Below are 11,761 nucleotides of genomic sequence, written 5' to 3'. Positions count from 1 at the left end.
GGATGGGAAAGGGGGGAAGCGCCTGGGGGGGATGGGACAGTGGCCGAGGGGAAAAAACCTCCTTGAAAGTGAATTGGTCTTTGATTGACTGCAATTACTGCTGTTAATTATTTACCACTCAGGTGAATACGCGGCTGCGTGCCGCTCACGGACTCGCCTCTTGGCGTGTGTACCCACCGGCCTGGCCCCGTGAGCCCCCGCTGCCCTCCTGCCCTGCGGGCACGGAGGAAGCCGGGAGCCCCCCGTGGTCCGGCTGCTCCCGGGGTGCCCTGAGCCCCCCCTCCCCCTCCGCGGGGGCTGGAGGAGCCTCCTGCCACCCCCTTTCCCGTGCAGGCTCCTGCTCTCACCGGGGTCTTCCTTGTCCCTGCTGCAGCCCCAGTGGGGGGGGGGGGGGTGTCCCCCAGGAAAATCACCCTCCACCACGTCCCACCCGGCTTCCAACATGAGACTGGAGCAGGACGGAAAAGCAGAGCTGACGCAGCGCATCCCACGGCCGCACTCAATGCACCACGGACTCCCGAGCGGCTCTAGTCTTCTGTTTTTTTTAATTTGCCTCACAAGGTAGAGTACATCCAGGGAATGTGCAATGTACAAGGAAAGTGCTGAGCAGGCGAGCGCGAGGGGAGGCGGGGGTGCCCCACGGGGCCCGGGACTCGTAGCTAGCAGGCGGCACGCTCAGTCGGAGGGCGCATCGGGGGTGACGAAGGTGCCCTTCTGGTCCCACTGCATGTCCCGGATGCGGCGGATGGACTGGATCTGGGGCTGGAAGGCAGACCACTCGTTCCAGTGTCGGAAGTCTCCGGTCTCAAAGAGGTACTGGTAGCCTCTGTAGCCAGGGTACTGGTACCCGACCCAGCTGCAGGGAAAGCAAACAGAGGGCACCTGAGCGGGGTCAGCCACTACAAGCAGCAGTGACATGGCCGGCATGCTCTTGGGAAGCCGGCGGAGCCCCCCTGCCTCCCGTGTGCTGGGTCCGACCCCCTGGGTGATGGGCTACACCACCGAAAACAGCCATGTGGTGCTTCCTGGCTGCCCGAGAGCCCCGTGCATGTGCTCAGGATTGGCGGGCAGCGAGCTGGGGCGCGGGGGAGGACAGGGAGCCTGGCAGGAGGCAGCTGCCACCACGGCCCGGCTTACGTTCCACTGGGCACCTGCACGCTGCCCACGCGGTCGCAGAAGCCGTAAGCCCAGAGGCTGGGCACGTCATCCTCCTGGATTTCCATCTTGTTGCCCTTGAAGTCAGCAGACTCGTACAGGGAGATTTTGTGGTCCTCAGCCTCCTGGGGAAGACAGAGGGAAGGCGCTGGGTTGTGCAGCCGAAGCCCTGGAGCTTGCTGCAGCGAGGCATCAAGTGGCACGGATCCGGCTCTGGCCGGACCCACCTGGATGCTTTCTGCTTCTGGACCACTCACCATTTTGATGGGACGCATGGACATGAAGCAGTCGCTCCGGTAGCTGCTAGACCAGGTGTCCCAGCGAGGGTACTCGCCCTTCTCCAGGATGAACATCTCCCCACGCATATTGGCCTGCTCGTAGGCCACCCAGCTGGGGAGAAGGGGTAGGACAAGACAGCGGGTCAGATGCCAGCCAGCAGCTCCTCTCCCGCTCAGCCAGCCTGTGGGGCGTGGGGGCCAGCCTCCCAGCACCCAAAAAGGCTGTGGGTGTCAGGAGTGGCCCCGCCATCCTGCTTCCACCTTTCTCCCAGCCCAGGTGCTATGGCATGTGCAGAGCCGGCAGCTAATGGGAGGCACTGAGCTGGCAGGCTCTCACCTGAGTGCTCGCTGGTACACGCGTCCAAGGCCGGCAGCAGACACCAGCGTGCTCACGGTGCTCCCCTTCCTCAGCCTGGGGACCAGCAGGGCCCCGAGGCAGCTGGTGAGCCCTGCATGCTGCGCACCAGAGACTCATCCTTGCATTATCTCAGAACTTTGGGTGTTTTACCTCTTGCACCACCGAGCCTGGGTCAGGCCTGCCCAGGCTGTCTAATGCTGGCATGCTTGCATGCTTCACTGCACCAGCTTCAGCCAGCTCTGGCATTCACCCCATTACCAGGGGGCGGGCGCCCGGGGCTTACTCAGCTGCAATGTCACCTCTTTAGCAATGCCACGAGGTGCTGCTATGCTGAGAATGTCACAGGCTTAGGGCTCCAAAAACCCTCGGCACCAGAACAGCCCTGCATTTGCTGCTTCCTGTTTCCCTGCAAAACAGGGCTATTTCTGCAGATGCCAACAGGTATTTTCCTAATGGCAGGAGATGTGTTCAAGTATCACAGGCAGTGCGACCTTACACTGACTTCTAAGGCTCAGCTTGGTTGGTTTTGCTTTTGTCTGTCCCTAAGTGGGCACTGAGTCTCAGCAGTGACTCTAAAGAAGACTGTGAGGATTGAGGACCCCAGTGGCACCAAAGTATTCTGTTCTCCAAGTTTCACCCTGTCTATATCTCGTGCAGCTTCCCAGGAGGCACATCTGAGCTCCTTCAGGGCTGCTCTGTCCCCCTTTCATTTCAAGAAGAGTTGGATATTCTGGGTTCCTAATATAAAAGTCGTCATCGGTGCCACATGGTGTCATTTGAGGTGACCACAGGTCACCTTGCCTAGTCCCTCAAGGCTGCCGTCAAGGCAAGCTGTGTCCTGTGCATCCTCCCCGCAGCACTGCCAGCCCCCCCCCGGCTGGCCTGCTGCCGCTGGGCTGCCTTCCCAGGCACGGCATTTCCAGCCAGGCATGGCTGCGGTGAGATGCTCTTTCAACATGAAGATCATCTATCTGTTCAGCTATCTAGTTTGGTGATCATTTTTGTCCCTGCCTGTGCCGACTCTTCCCATGGCTTTCGGACCTTCCCAGCCCCTTTATCGCTGCTCAGCTGCCTGGGTGCAGGCAGGGGTGGGGGGCTGCCTGCCTGCCCTCCCCTGCCTGCTCCAGCCTTGTCTCTGCAGCAGCCCTGGCCACCAGCCCGGTCCAAGGCACCCGCCTTTTTTCACCTTGGCTTCTCTAAAATCTACAGGTCTCTTGCATTTCATTAACAGCGTCAGCAGATCCGATGGACACCTTTCCTTGGCCTTTGGCTTTGCCTCTAGTGCCCTTTGCTTTACGAATGGCCCTGGCATCCTTCCCACCTGCCCAGGCTGTCCTGCCCTCCTCGAAGGAGACCTGGGCTCCCCAGCTCTGCTCCTGCGCTGGCCCTCCTCTGCTCTCTGCCCAGGCTGCAGGGAAATGCCCCTGCATGTCATGCTGCACCCAGGGCTGCTCCCCAGGACCGTGTCCCCACCTCCCCAGGGCATCCCCAGGGACACAGTCCCCTCTGTGGCTGGGGTCACTTACGGTCCAGAGGTGACGATGACACTGCGCACCCGGTCGAAGCCACGGTCCCCCAGGTTCAGGCACTCAGTGGTGAACTCCATCTGCCTGCCCTGGAAGTTCTCCTGCTCGAAGACGATGATCTGGGGGCAGGGGGAAAGGGTCGGACAGGGACAGGCACGCTCAGGGAGGGTAGGGTGGTGGTGCATGTCCCTGCATGGACCCTGCACGCACAAGCCCACAGCCCCACGTGTCCCCCTCGGCTCTCCAAGGCTTCCTGCAGCTTTTCAGGTCTGGTGCCTGGGCAAGCCGAGCTGGGCTCTGTGCATGAGCAGTCCTGTCCCAACACAGCCTGAGCACAGGAAGGTCCCCTCCTGACAGCCTTCCCTGCTCCAAGACAGCCTCATCCTGCCCCCAGTTTTACTGCTTCAAAGCCACATCTCCCTGTGCCCATGCCCACATCAGGTCCCAATTGGGCTGGGAAGGAGCTGCTTTTCCAGGAGCTGCATCCACGCCGTGGCCTTCACTGCCTGCCACGTGCCAATGTGTTGCCGGAGCTGTCGCATTGCTCACCCCTTGTCCACAGCCTCGCTGCAGCACTTCGGTGGCACGCTGCCCCAGCGTCACCACAGCGTTTCAGTGCCAGCTCTGTCACCCACAGCCTCCTCCATCCCCATCACCCACAGCCTCCTCCATCCCCCCGCAGCACCGCAGGACCCCTGCACACGGAGGGCGACCAGAGGGAGCAGGTGGCAGCACCCAACCCTGATGCCATGACGCAGGGGAGAGCATTTCCAAAGCCTGTGGTCCCCAACAAGCCGTCCCAGCCAAGCTGGCACCCAGAGCATTCCTCCTGCAGCAGCCCCACAAGCAGCTACTGGAATCCTGCACCTAGAGAGCTGCTGCCCAGGAGACACACAGTGGGGAGGGACGGCATTGTCTGCGCTCTGCTCCTGCTCTCGAAGGAGGATACTTCCCCTGGGCTGCCTGCGCTCTCCTCCTGCTGACTGCCCCAGAGATGCTGCCACCGTCCCTCACCCCCGGACCGCGTCCCTGCATGCGGGCAGCAGCAAGGCTTACCCTGAAGGCTTCTGTGGAGGGCTCCTCACCCTTGCTGTTCGCCACAGGAGCAGGGTCGAGGGATGGAGTTGGCGCTGGGGCTGCCTTCTCCTTCTCCTCCGCAGCCTGGCCAGGAGCAGCGGGTTTTGTGGTCTCAGACATCGTGGTGTTGGGCTCAAGTCTGGGACAGGGCACCAGGCAGAGATGCCAGCAGCAGGTTAGAGGGCATGCATGGCTGTGGGTACCCACCACCTACCCCGGCCCTCACCCTGCCCTGGGGACAGTCGCATTGGGATGGAGGGCTCAGCAACGGGGTGGGTGGCTGGGGCCAGGAGAGGAGCTGCCAGGAGGTTCTCCAGGCAGGCACAGGCAGCCGGGTCCTGCCTTCACCAGAAGGACCACAGGAGGTCCCGGGTGCCCGCAATCTCCTTCTGTCATCAGGAGCGCCCTGAGCATGGTCCCACATCTGCAGGGGTGCCCAGAGCAGTCCCAAACACTGGTGCCCAGCCACTCCCTGCTCTCCCCGCTTGGGCTGGGGTCTGACGCTGCACCGGGTGCTGGGGCCATCCCACACGGGGTGTGCCTGAGAGCCCGGCTGGGCACTGGGGCGGCGTGTGAGGGGGTAGGAAGGGGACAGCCCAGTTTGCATGAAGCCCTCCGGTGGGCACCCTGCCCGTGGCCCCATGGGTGAGTGTCACCAGCGGCTGCCGGGGGAGCAGAGGGCAGCGGGATACTGAGCACCGGGGTGCTCCCAGACATGGTGGCCACAGTGGTGGTCACGGCTGAGACCCTGCATTTCCCTCTCCCCCCCTCGGGTCCGGCTGCAGCCCGGTGCCCAGGGACTTTGTCCTCTTACCTGGGCAGCTGCTGCTTCTTGTTGGAGTGAGCGGGCTTGTGTTTCGGGGCGCAGCGAAGCCCCCACTTTATAGCCTGGCAAGGGCAGACCCCCGGGCGGGCACACAAAAGAACTGCCAGCTCATCAGTGTCTGCGCGGCCGCCCAGTCATCACATCCTGCAAAGCGCTGGGCGAGCTGGAAGCCTCTCCCCGGCCCCGTGCCCAGCTGCTGAACCCAGCACTTTCCTTTGTGCCCGCGGCACAACAGAAGACCTGACCGTGCCACTTTGCAGCGCGTGGCAGCACCCACTGCCCCGCGTGCGGCCACCCCGACAGGGCATATATAGCCCTCGCGCGGCCTGGCCGGCACCGGCACGCTGCCCTCCCCTGCCCACTGCCCCTGGCACCGGACCCGCACGGGCATCCAGCTCCAGTGCCGCTGCAGCCGGGGAGGATGCACCAGCCCCGTGCCCTGTGGCTGCATGGTGCCCAGCCCTATGGCTGCACTGTGCTCATTTCTCCCCTCTAAACACTAAATCTCTTGCTTTAAATGTCACTCCATACTGGCAAACACCTGAGTGCGCTGTCCTGAAGATGCCAGGATGCAAGACTTATGTGTTTTGAAATGCTTCAGGAGTTGGGTATTTTTTTCTAAATGAGGTGTAATCGAAGCTTACACTTTCCAAACCATCTCAGTCCCTGAAAATGGTGTCCTCCTTTGAGGGTGTCCCTGCTCACCGCATCCACTGGCATGGACGTTAGCTAGTTTTTAGCCCATTTAACCTGTGCTGTGTTCATTCTATACCAGCCCTAGTTTTGCTGTCACCACACTGCATGGTACCAAATCCCACATGGGGTTTCGGTGCATCAGTGCTGTCTCTGAACGACGGCAGGCGGAGGGGGCCGTGGGGTCGCTGGCCAGGGACACGCTGGGCACCGGTCCCTGCGGCGGCTCAGCCTGCGGTGCCGCATCTCCTGCACCTCACAGCTACTCTCCACACTGGGAGGCACCTTGGGGGGGATCTTCCCCTGACTCCCACCAAGCCTCCGATCAGCTGCCCCCCTGTTTGCCTGCTGTGATCCTGTTCATCATGTAAATACCAGCCCACTTGTTTCCTCGCGGTCCTTTCCAATACCCCCAGCATCCAGCACCAGCACTTCTGGGCTGGCTCTTCCTCACTGGCAGCAGTAAATCACCCAAGGCCACGTGTTCAGAAAGCTCAGAGCCCTCAGTTTTGCCATCATCTTTTGTTCCTCTCAAGTGTGAAGTGTCAACCAGCAGTGGTGGGATCCAGCTGCACCCTCTGGGCTATTGCCCAAAATCCCAAACAGAAAGCATTTATTGATCCCTTCTTCTTTTCCCGTGGTTTTATGGCAGGCTCTGCCATGCCCGCAGGCATGGCCGAGTGCAGATGCTGCTGCTCCGTTTCCCCTGGGCACTCCCTGCAGTCTGGTCTCTCACCTTGACACTGGGCAGTTTTTTATGATTCATGGCTTTCAATTTGCATTCATTTTCGTGTTTGTTAGACAGATTTCTATTTTAAGCTGCATTCTCTTCCTCTCGGAGCCAGGGTGGGTTTTTTTAACCGCCCTGCCTCGCCTGTGGCTCCTGGACATTAATCAGCAGGTCTCACCCACCCCAAAGTTCTGCTGCGCTGCTCCTGGCTCCGCTTCCCCTCCCAGCCCCCAGTACCTTTGGACTTGGGTGTTGGAGAACTGTGCTTGGAGGGACCAAGCTCTGCTCCTGACGGCTGCTCCGCGCTGCTTTGGCTGTTACTCTGAGGACTTGGCAGCCCAGATGTGGTGTGCCCAGATGTGGTGAGATGGTGCTGTGGAAGGGCTGACAGCAGGGATCTGCCCTCGGTGGTCCCTCAGCCCCCAGACACAAAATCTCTGCCATCCCCACTGAGTATCCCTGCCACTGGCTGCAGGCGCTTTGGAAAGCCCTGCGCTGCACCATCCATCCCGTCCCGCACCGGCCCCTTGCTGCACCATCCTGACCCGGCATGGAGGGGCATGTGGGATGCACAGCTCAAACACAAGAAAGAGTTGCCCAAGCCTCACCCCCGGTGCAGACGTCCAGAGCTGACCCAGCTCGGCCCTGGCAGGCACAGGCACGGGCACATGCCCAATGCAAGGGGTTTGTTCTGCCCTGGTGAGTCCTGCTGCATGCGGAGCTCCCGCTGCTGCATCCTCTACCTGGTGCTGAGCAGTACCATGAGTGCACCCAGCCGCAGCCCGGGCTCCACAGGACCACGTCCCAGCACCAGAGCATGTCGCAGAGAGCGAGCCAGCTGCGGTCACTGCGCTGGTGGCTGGCAGCAAGCAGAGGTTAGGTCAGGCCACAGCGAGAGGCTGAGGGCAGCTTGTGTCAAAGGCACATTTTCTGGGGGCTGCAGGTGTCGGGGACAGCCAGCGCAGCCCCGCTGTGGCCAGGAGCAGCTGGCTGCGTGTGAACCCCTGCCGGCTGCAGTGCTCACCTGCTCTGCCTTGCCTGTGGTGCCTGGGGCTGCCAGGGCTGCAGCTGCATGAAGGAGGATGCTCCAGCTCAGCCACCTGGCAGTTTCCTGCAAATGCTGTCCCGAAACACAGCACTACCTGGGAACACAGGTTTTGCCACCTTGCTCAATAGCCTCCTTTCGCTGCTGCCCCACTGCTCCGCCCTCTGACAGGCAAACTGTGTGGGTGCCTCTGCAAGGTGCCCAGCACTCAGAGCCCTGCACAATCCCAGCATGACCCCAGGACGATTTGGGGGGGGGGGGGGGGTGTCACCATGAGCAAAGCTTGAAGGTGTTTAGGTACCCAAAATACGGATGCAGCGGGCTCTTTCCGGGTCCCTGTGCAGAGAGACAGGAGGCTGCTGCAGCACTCCCTAAGTCTTGATCTGCATCTTTAGTCCCTCTGATGCCTTTGCACACCTGCCTCTTGCTTTCCTGTGCCCCCACTCCCCGCTTGTTATGATGCTCCATGGTTGCTGTGGGCTCAACCTGCAAAAGAGCTGCCCCAGCTTTCAGGGAGAGCTGCTCTGCCCTAGCAGGGAGAGCAAGCACTGCCACAAACGGAGATGCCTCTTTTCTCCTACTTCCCAGAAATGCAGGTGAGAAAACCTCCCCACACCCCCAGCCAAGGTATGGGGCAGGAGGAGCGCTGCCAGAACTGGGGGGGGCATGGTCCCAGCCCAGGCCCACGCTGGGGCAGGGCACATGGCAGAAGTGCCGGCAGACACCAGGGGTGATGCCCCAGCTCCGGAGCTGTGGGGCTGGGGCTCAGAGCCTGTGCCCGGTGGGCCAGGGGAGCGGGAGCCGCGGCGTCCCGGCTCATCAGCTTCTCTGCAGCGTCGCCTTTGTTCTGCCCGGTCCCTCCTCCCCGCCATGTGCTGAGTTAGGGGTTTCAGTAATGCTCTCCTGGGCTCTGTCTCTATCTGGAGGCTATAAAAACCCAGCCGGAGGGCTGCTGAACATGTCACCTCCCCAGGCACCAGCGCCTCACCCCAGGTAAGCACGGGAGTCTGGTGGCAGCTGCTCCTGCCCTGCATGGCTGGGCCCTGTGAGCAGAGCTGCCATTGGGACGTGTGGAGGAGGATCCGAGGCCGCTGGCATGGCATGGCCGGGGGCTGCGGGGTTCTGCAGCCGGGGCGCGAGACGAGGGCAGCCGCTGGGGACGGGCTGCGGCACCGCTCTGCCGTCACCCGCCTCGTCACGGTGGGGACGGTGGCAGGGGGATCAGGGGGCATCGCTGGCCATGGCAGCGGGGCAGGGTGCTGCTCTCAGCGTGGGCATGCGGCCACCTCTGCAGTGCTCCTGGCTCAGCGCTGCCCTGGCTGCGGCCCCAGGCGCTGGCCCTGCCTGCGTGTGGCGAGCACGCCTGTGGACCTGCACAGGGCTGCCTGTGCCGGGGTTGCCTGCACAGGGGCTTTGGCGCAGGGATCTGCCTGCAGGAGGAGTCGTCTGCCTGGGCATGGGCAGCCATGGGCAGCCCCATGCACGGGCAGGCAGCGTGCTCACCCCGCTGCGGTGCTGTGCTGTGCTGTGCTGCCACGACAGCTGCCAGGGCCACGGCTGCCCTGCCAGACACCCGGGCCTGCAGAGCCCCGGCCCGTGCTCTGCACCTGCTCCAGCATGGAGCAACCCCATCGCTGCCTCCCACGTCGCCAGCAAAGGGACTTGCACAAGGTCCCGAGGGCAGTTTCATCTGGGCAGAGTCTGGAGCAAGCCCCACAGAGCAGAGCAGGTAGCTGCAGGCTCCTGCCTCCATCTGCCTGCACTGCCCATGCAACGCATGCCCTGAAGCCTGGTCCCAGGACGTGGCAGTCCCAGGGAAGGGCCAAGCCCCCAGCACTGGGCTGGTGGGTCTGGCCAGGCTGCAGCGGCGAGGCCAGGCTCACAGGGGCCAGCGATGCACCAGCCCTGGGGTGGGCTTTAACGGTTCCATTCCTCCGTGCCCCAGCAGAGCCACCATGACCCACCGCTGCAGGAGATCCTCCGGTCTCTGGAAGGTACAGGAGCCTGGGGAAGACCGGTGACGCAGCCTGAGCCCCGTGAATGCCCGGGCATGGGGCTGCAGTGTCTGCTCGGGGCCTCTGCACCCCTGACTCCCTCCATCTTCCCCAGATTGTGGTGTGGGATGAGGCTTTCTTCCAGGGCAAGAAGCACGAGTTCACCGCCGACTGCTACAGCACCCCGGAGCATGGCTTCAGCACTGTTCGCTCCTGCAAGATTGAGAGCGGGGCGTGAGTGGGGGTCACAGGGGGCTTCCACCCCACGGTGCTGTGGGACCCCACAGATGGAGGGGGGTTGGAGGATGGAGGTCTCCAGTGCTTTTTGCCACCTGAGCCACGGGGCTGCCTCCTCCGGGGAATGGCCTCGTCCCCATGGGGCACAGCGGGCTCTACCCTGGGTGTGAGTGGGGTGGTGGGTGCTGCGGGGGTTTCACCCCCCCTCCTGCCCCCGGCAGGTGGGCAGGCTTCGAGCACTGCGGGTTCCAGGGGCAGCAGTTTGTGCTGGAGCGCGGCGAGTACCCATGCTGGGAGGCGTGGAGCGGCAGCAACGCCTACCACGTGGAGAGGATGTGCTCCTTCCGCCCCATTGCCTGTGCTGTGAGTGCCCCCACCCCGGCTCCCCACTGTGGAGCTGGCCCCCGGAGCCCACCGCCGGGCTGGTCCCTGGAGCCCACCGCCGGCCGTTGGCCGGAGGGCCGGGCCAGGCAGCCATGCCAATGCCGTGCCCCTCTTGGTGGCAGGACCACGGGCGCAGCAGGCTGATGCTCTTCGAACAGGAGAACTTCCAGGGCAGGCGGGGGGAGCTCAGCGACGACTGCCCCTCGCTGCCCGCCCTGGGCTGGGGCAGCAGCGCCGTGGGCTCCTTCCTTGTCCGCTCCGGCGCGTGAGTACCCCGGGGGCTTGCACCCTGCCAGGACCCAGCGCCAGGGGCACGCACCAGAGCTGAGGATGCTCTGGCAGCTGCTGGCACCCTGCCTGCTGCCCAGTGCCCGCAGCGCAGGGTGCTTCATGGTGCTGCCAGCCCTGAGCTGCCGCCGCTCTCTGCTCTGTCGCAGGTGGGTCTGCTCGCAGTACCCAGGGTACCGGGGCTTCCAGTACCTCCTGGAGAGCGACAGCCACGCGGGCGAGTACAAGCATGTGCGGGAGTGGGGCTCCCACGCGCAGACGGGCCAGGTCCAGTCCATCCGCAGGGTCCAGCAGTGACCGCCAGTGCTGGAGCCACCGTGCCACCAGCCGCGCGCCCTGGGCACTGTCTCTCCCGTGGAGCGGTGGGGGCAAAGCTCAATAAAGGCTCAGTTGTCCAAGGCGGCACGCTGGCAGTTGGGGAGGGGGTGCCATGGGGCTGTGTGGCCAGGAGCGATGCCGTGCCTGGCACGGGGGCTCTGCAGGGGCAAGGATGGGGTGGGGGCAAACGACCGTCCTTTTCTGCCCCTGCAGCCAGCACAGGCATCCACATGTCCCCGTCACAGGCAGGTGAAGCCCCTGCTCAGCTCACATACGGACCTGCAATGTGGCGTGATGGCCTGCCCTCAGCCCCGCTGCCAGCCCCCCGAGGAGCTGCGGGGCCAAGGGCCAGTGCACAGTGGTCAGGCCCAGCGCAGGGGTGAGGAGCTGGGCACTGAGCCAGCGGGAGCAGCAGTGCAGCCCTTGCACAGCGCTGCGCATCCCGCCAGCTAGGACTGTGTCTGTCCTGTCCCTGCACCAGCCCAGCTGCCGGCTCAGGGGCTTTGCAGCAACCACACATCCCCGCCGCCCCGCAGACCCCATCCGCTCTGCCAGCACCTGCCAGGGACTGTGCTGCAGCTCCAGCAAGGCTGAGGAGGACACAGTGCGGCCATTGCTGAGCCTCAGCCTTGCTCGGGAGCTGGAAGGAGCTGCAGGATCCAGCAAGCTGCAGCTGCACGCTGTGCACCCATCCCCACACCCGTGCACACCCCTGCACCCATCTCTGCACTCATGCACACCCATGCACACGCCTGTACCCACACAGACACACCTGCACCCACACCGGCTCGCAGCACCTGCCAGCCTCGCAGCACCTCCCATGCCCAGAGCAGAGCGGGCAGCCCAGGGCAG

General features: G+C 63.5%; 2 protein-coding genes across 3 annotated transcripts; one reads left to right on the top strand and one right to left on the bottom strand.

The window, feature by feature from the left end:
- Window positions 1-556: 556 nt before the first annotated feature.
- On the bottom strand, window positions 557-5,329 carry CRYBB1 (crystallin beta B1). Of its 2 annotated transcripts, XM_052796787.1 has the most exons (6): window positions 5,209-5,329; window positions 4,374-4,533; window positions 3,318-3,436; window positions 1,413-1,545; window positions 1,138-1,280; window positions 557-856 (listed from the first exon to the last, which is right to left on the bottom strand). In XM_052796787.1, exons 2-6 carry the CDS (start codon window positions 4,512-4,514, stop codon window positions 676-678), a joined length of 717 nt encoding a protein of 238 aa, XP_052652747.1. In that variant the 5' UTR covers window positions 4,515-4,533; window positions 5,209-5,329; the 3' UTR covers window positions 557-675. The 2 variants fall into 2 exon arrangements, with proteins under 2 accessions (XP_052652747.1, XP_052652745.1); XM_052796785.1 differs by having other exon boundaries at window positions 1,138-1,545.
- A 4,308-nt stretch (window positions 5,330-9,637) lies between these two features.
- Window positions 9,638-11,062, top strand: CRYBA4 (crystallin beta A4). The gene is made up of 5 exons (XM_052797256.1): window positions 9,638-9,682; window positions 9,798-9,916; window positions 10,141-10,282; window positions 10,426-10,568; window positions 10,741-11,062. The coding sequence occupies exons 1-5, from the start codon at window positions 9,644-9,646 to the stop codon at window positions 10,886-10,888; spliced, it is 591 nt and encodes a 196-aa protein (XP_052653216.1). The 5' UTR covers window positions 9,638-9,643; the 3' UTR covers window positions 10,889-11,062.
- The last annotated feature ends 699 nt before the right edge of the window (window positions 11,063-11,761 follow it).

The sequence above is a fragment of the Harpia harpyja genome, chromosome 9, assembly GCF_026419915.1.
Source record: "Harpia harpyja isolate bHarHar1 chromosome 9, bHarHar1 primary haplotype, whole genome shotgun sequence".
NCBI lineage: Eukaryota > Metazoa > Chordata > Aves > Accipitriformes > Accipitridae > Harpia > Harpia harpyja.
The sequence above is the reverse complement of the archived record's forward strand: the minus strand, read 5'-3'. Positions and strand labels throughout refer to the sequence as shown.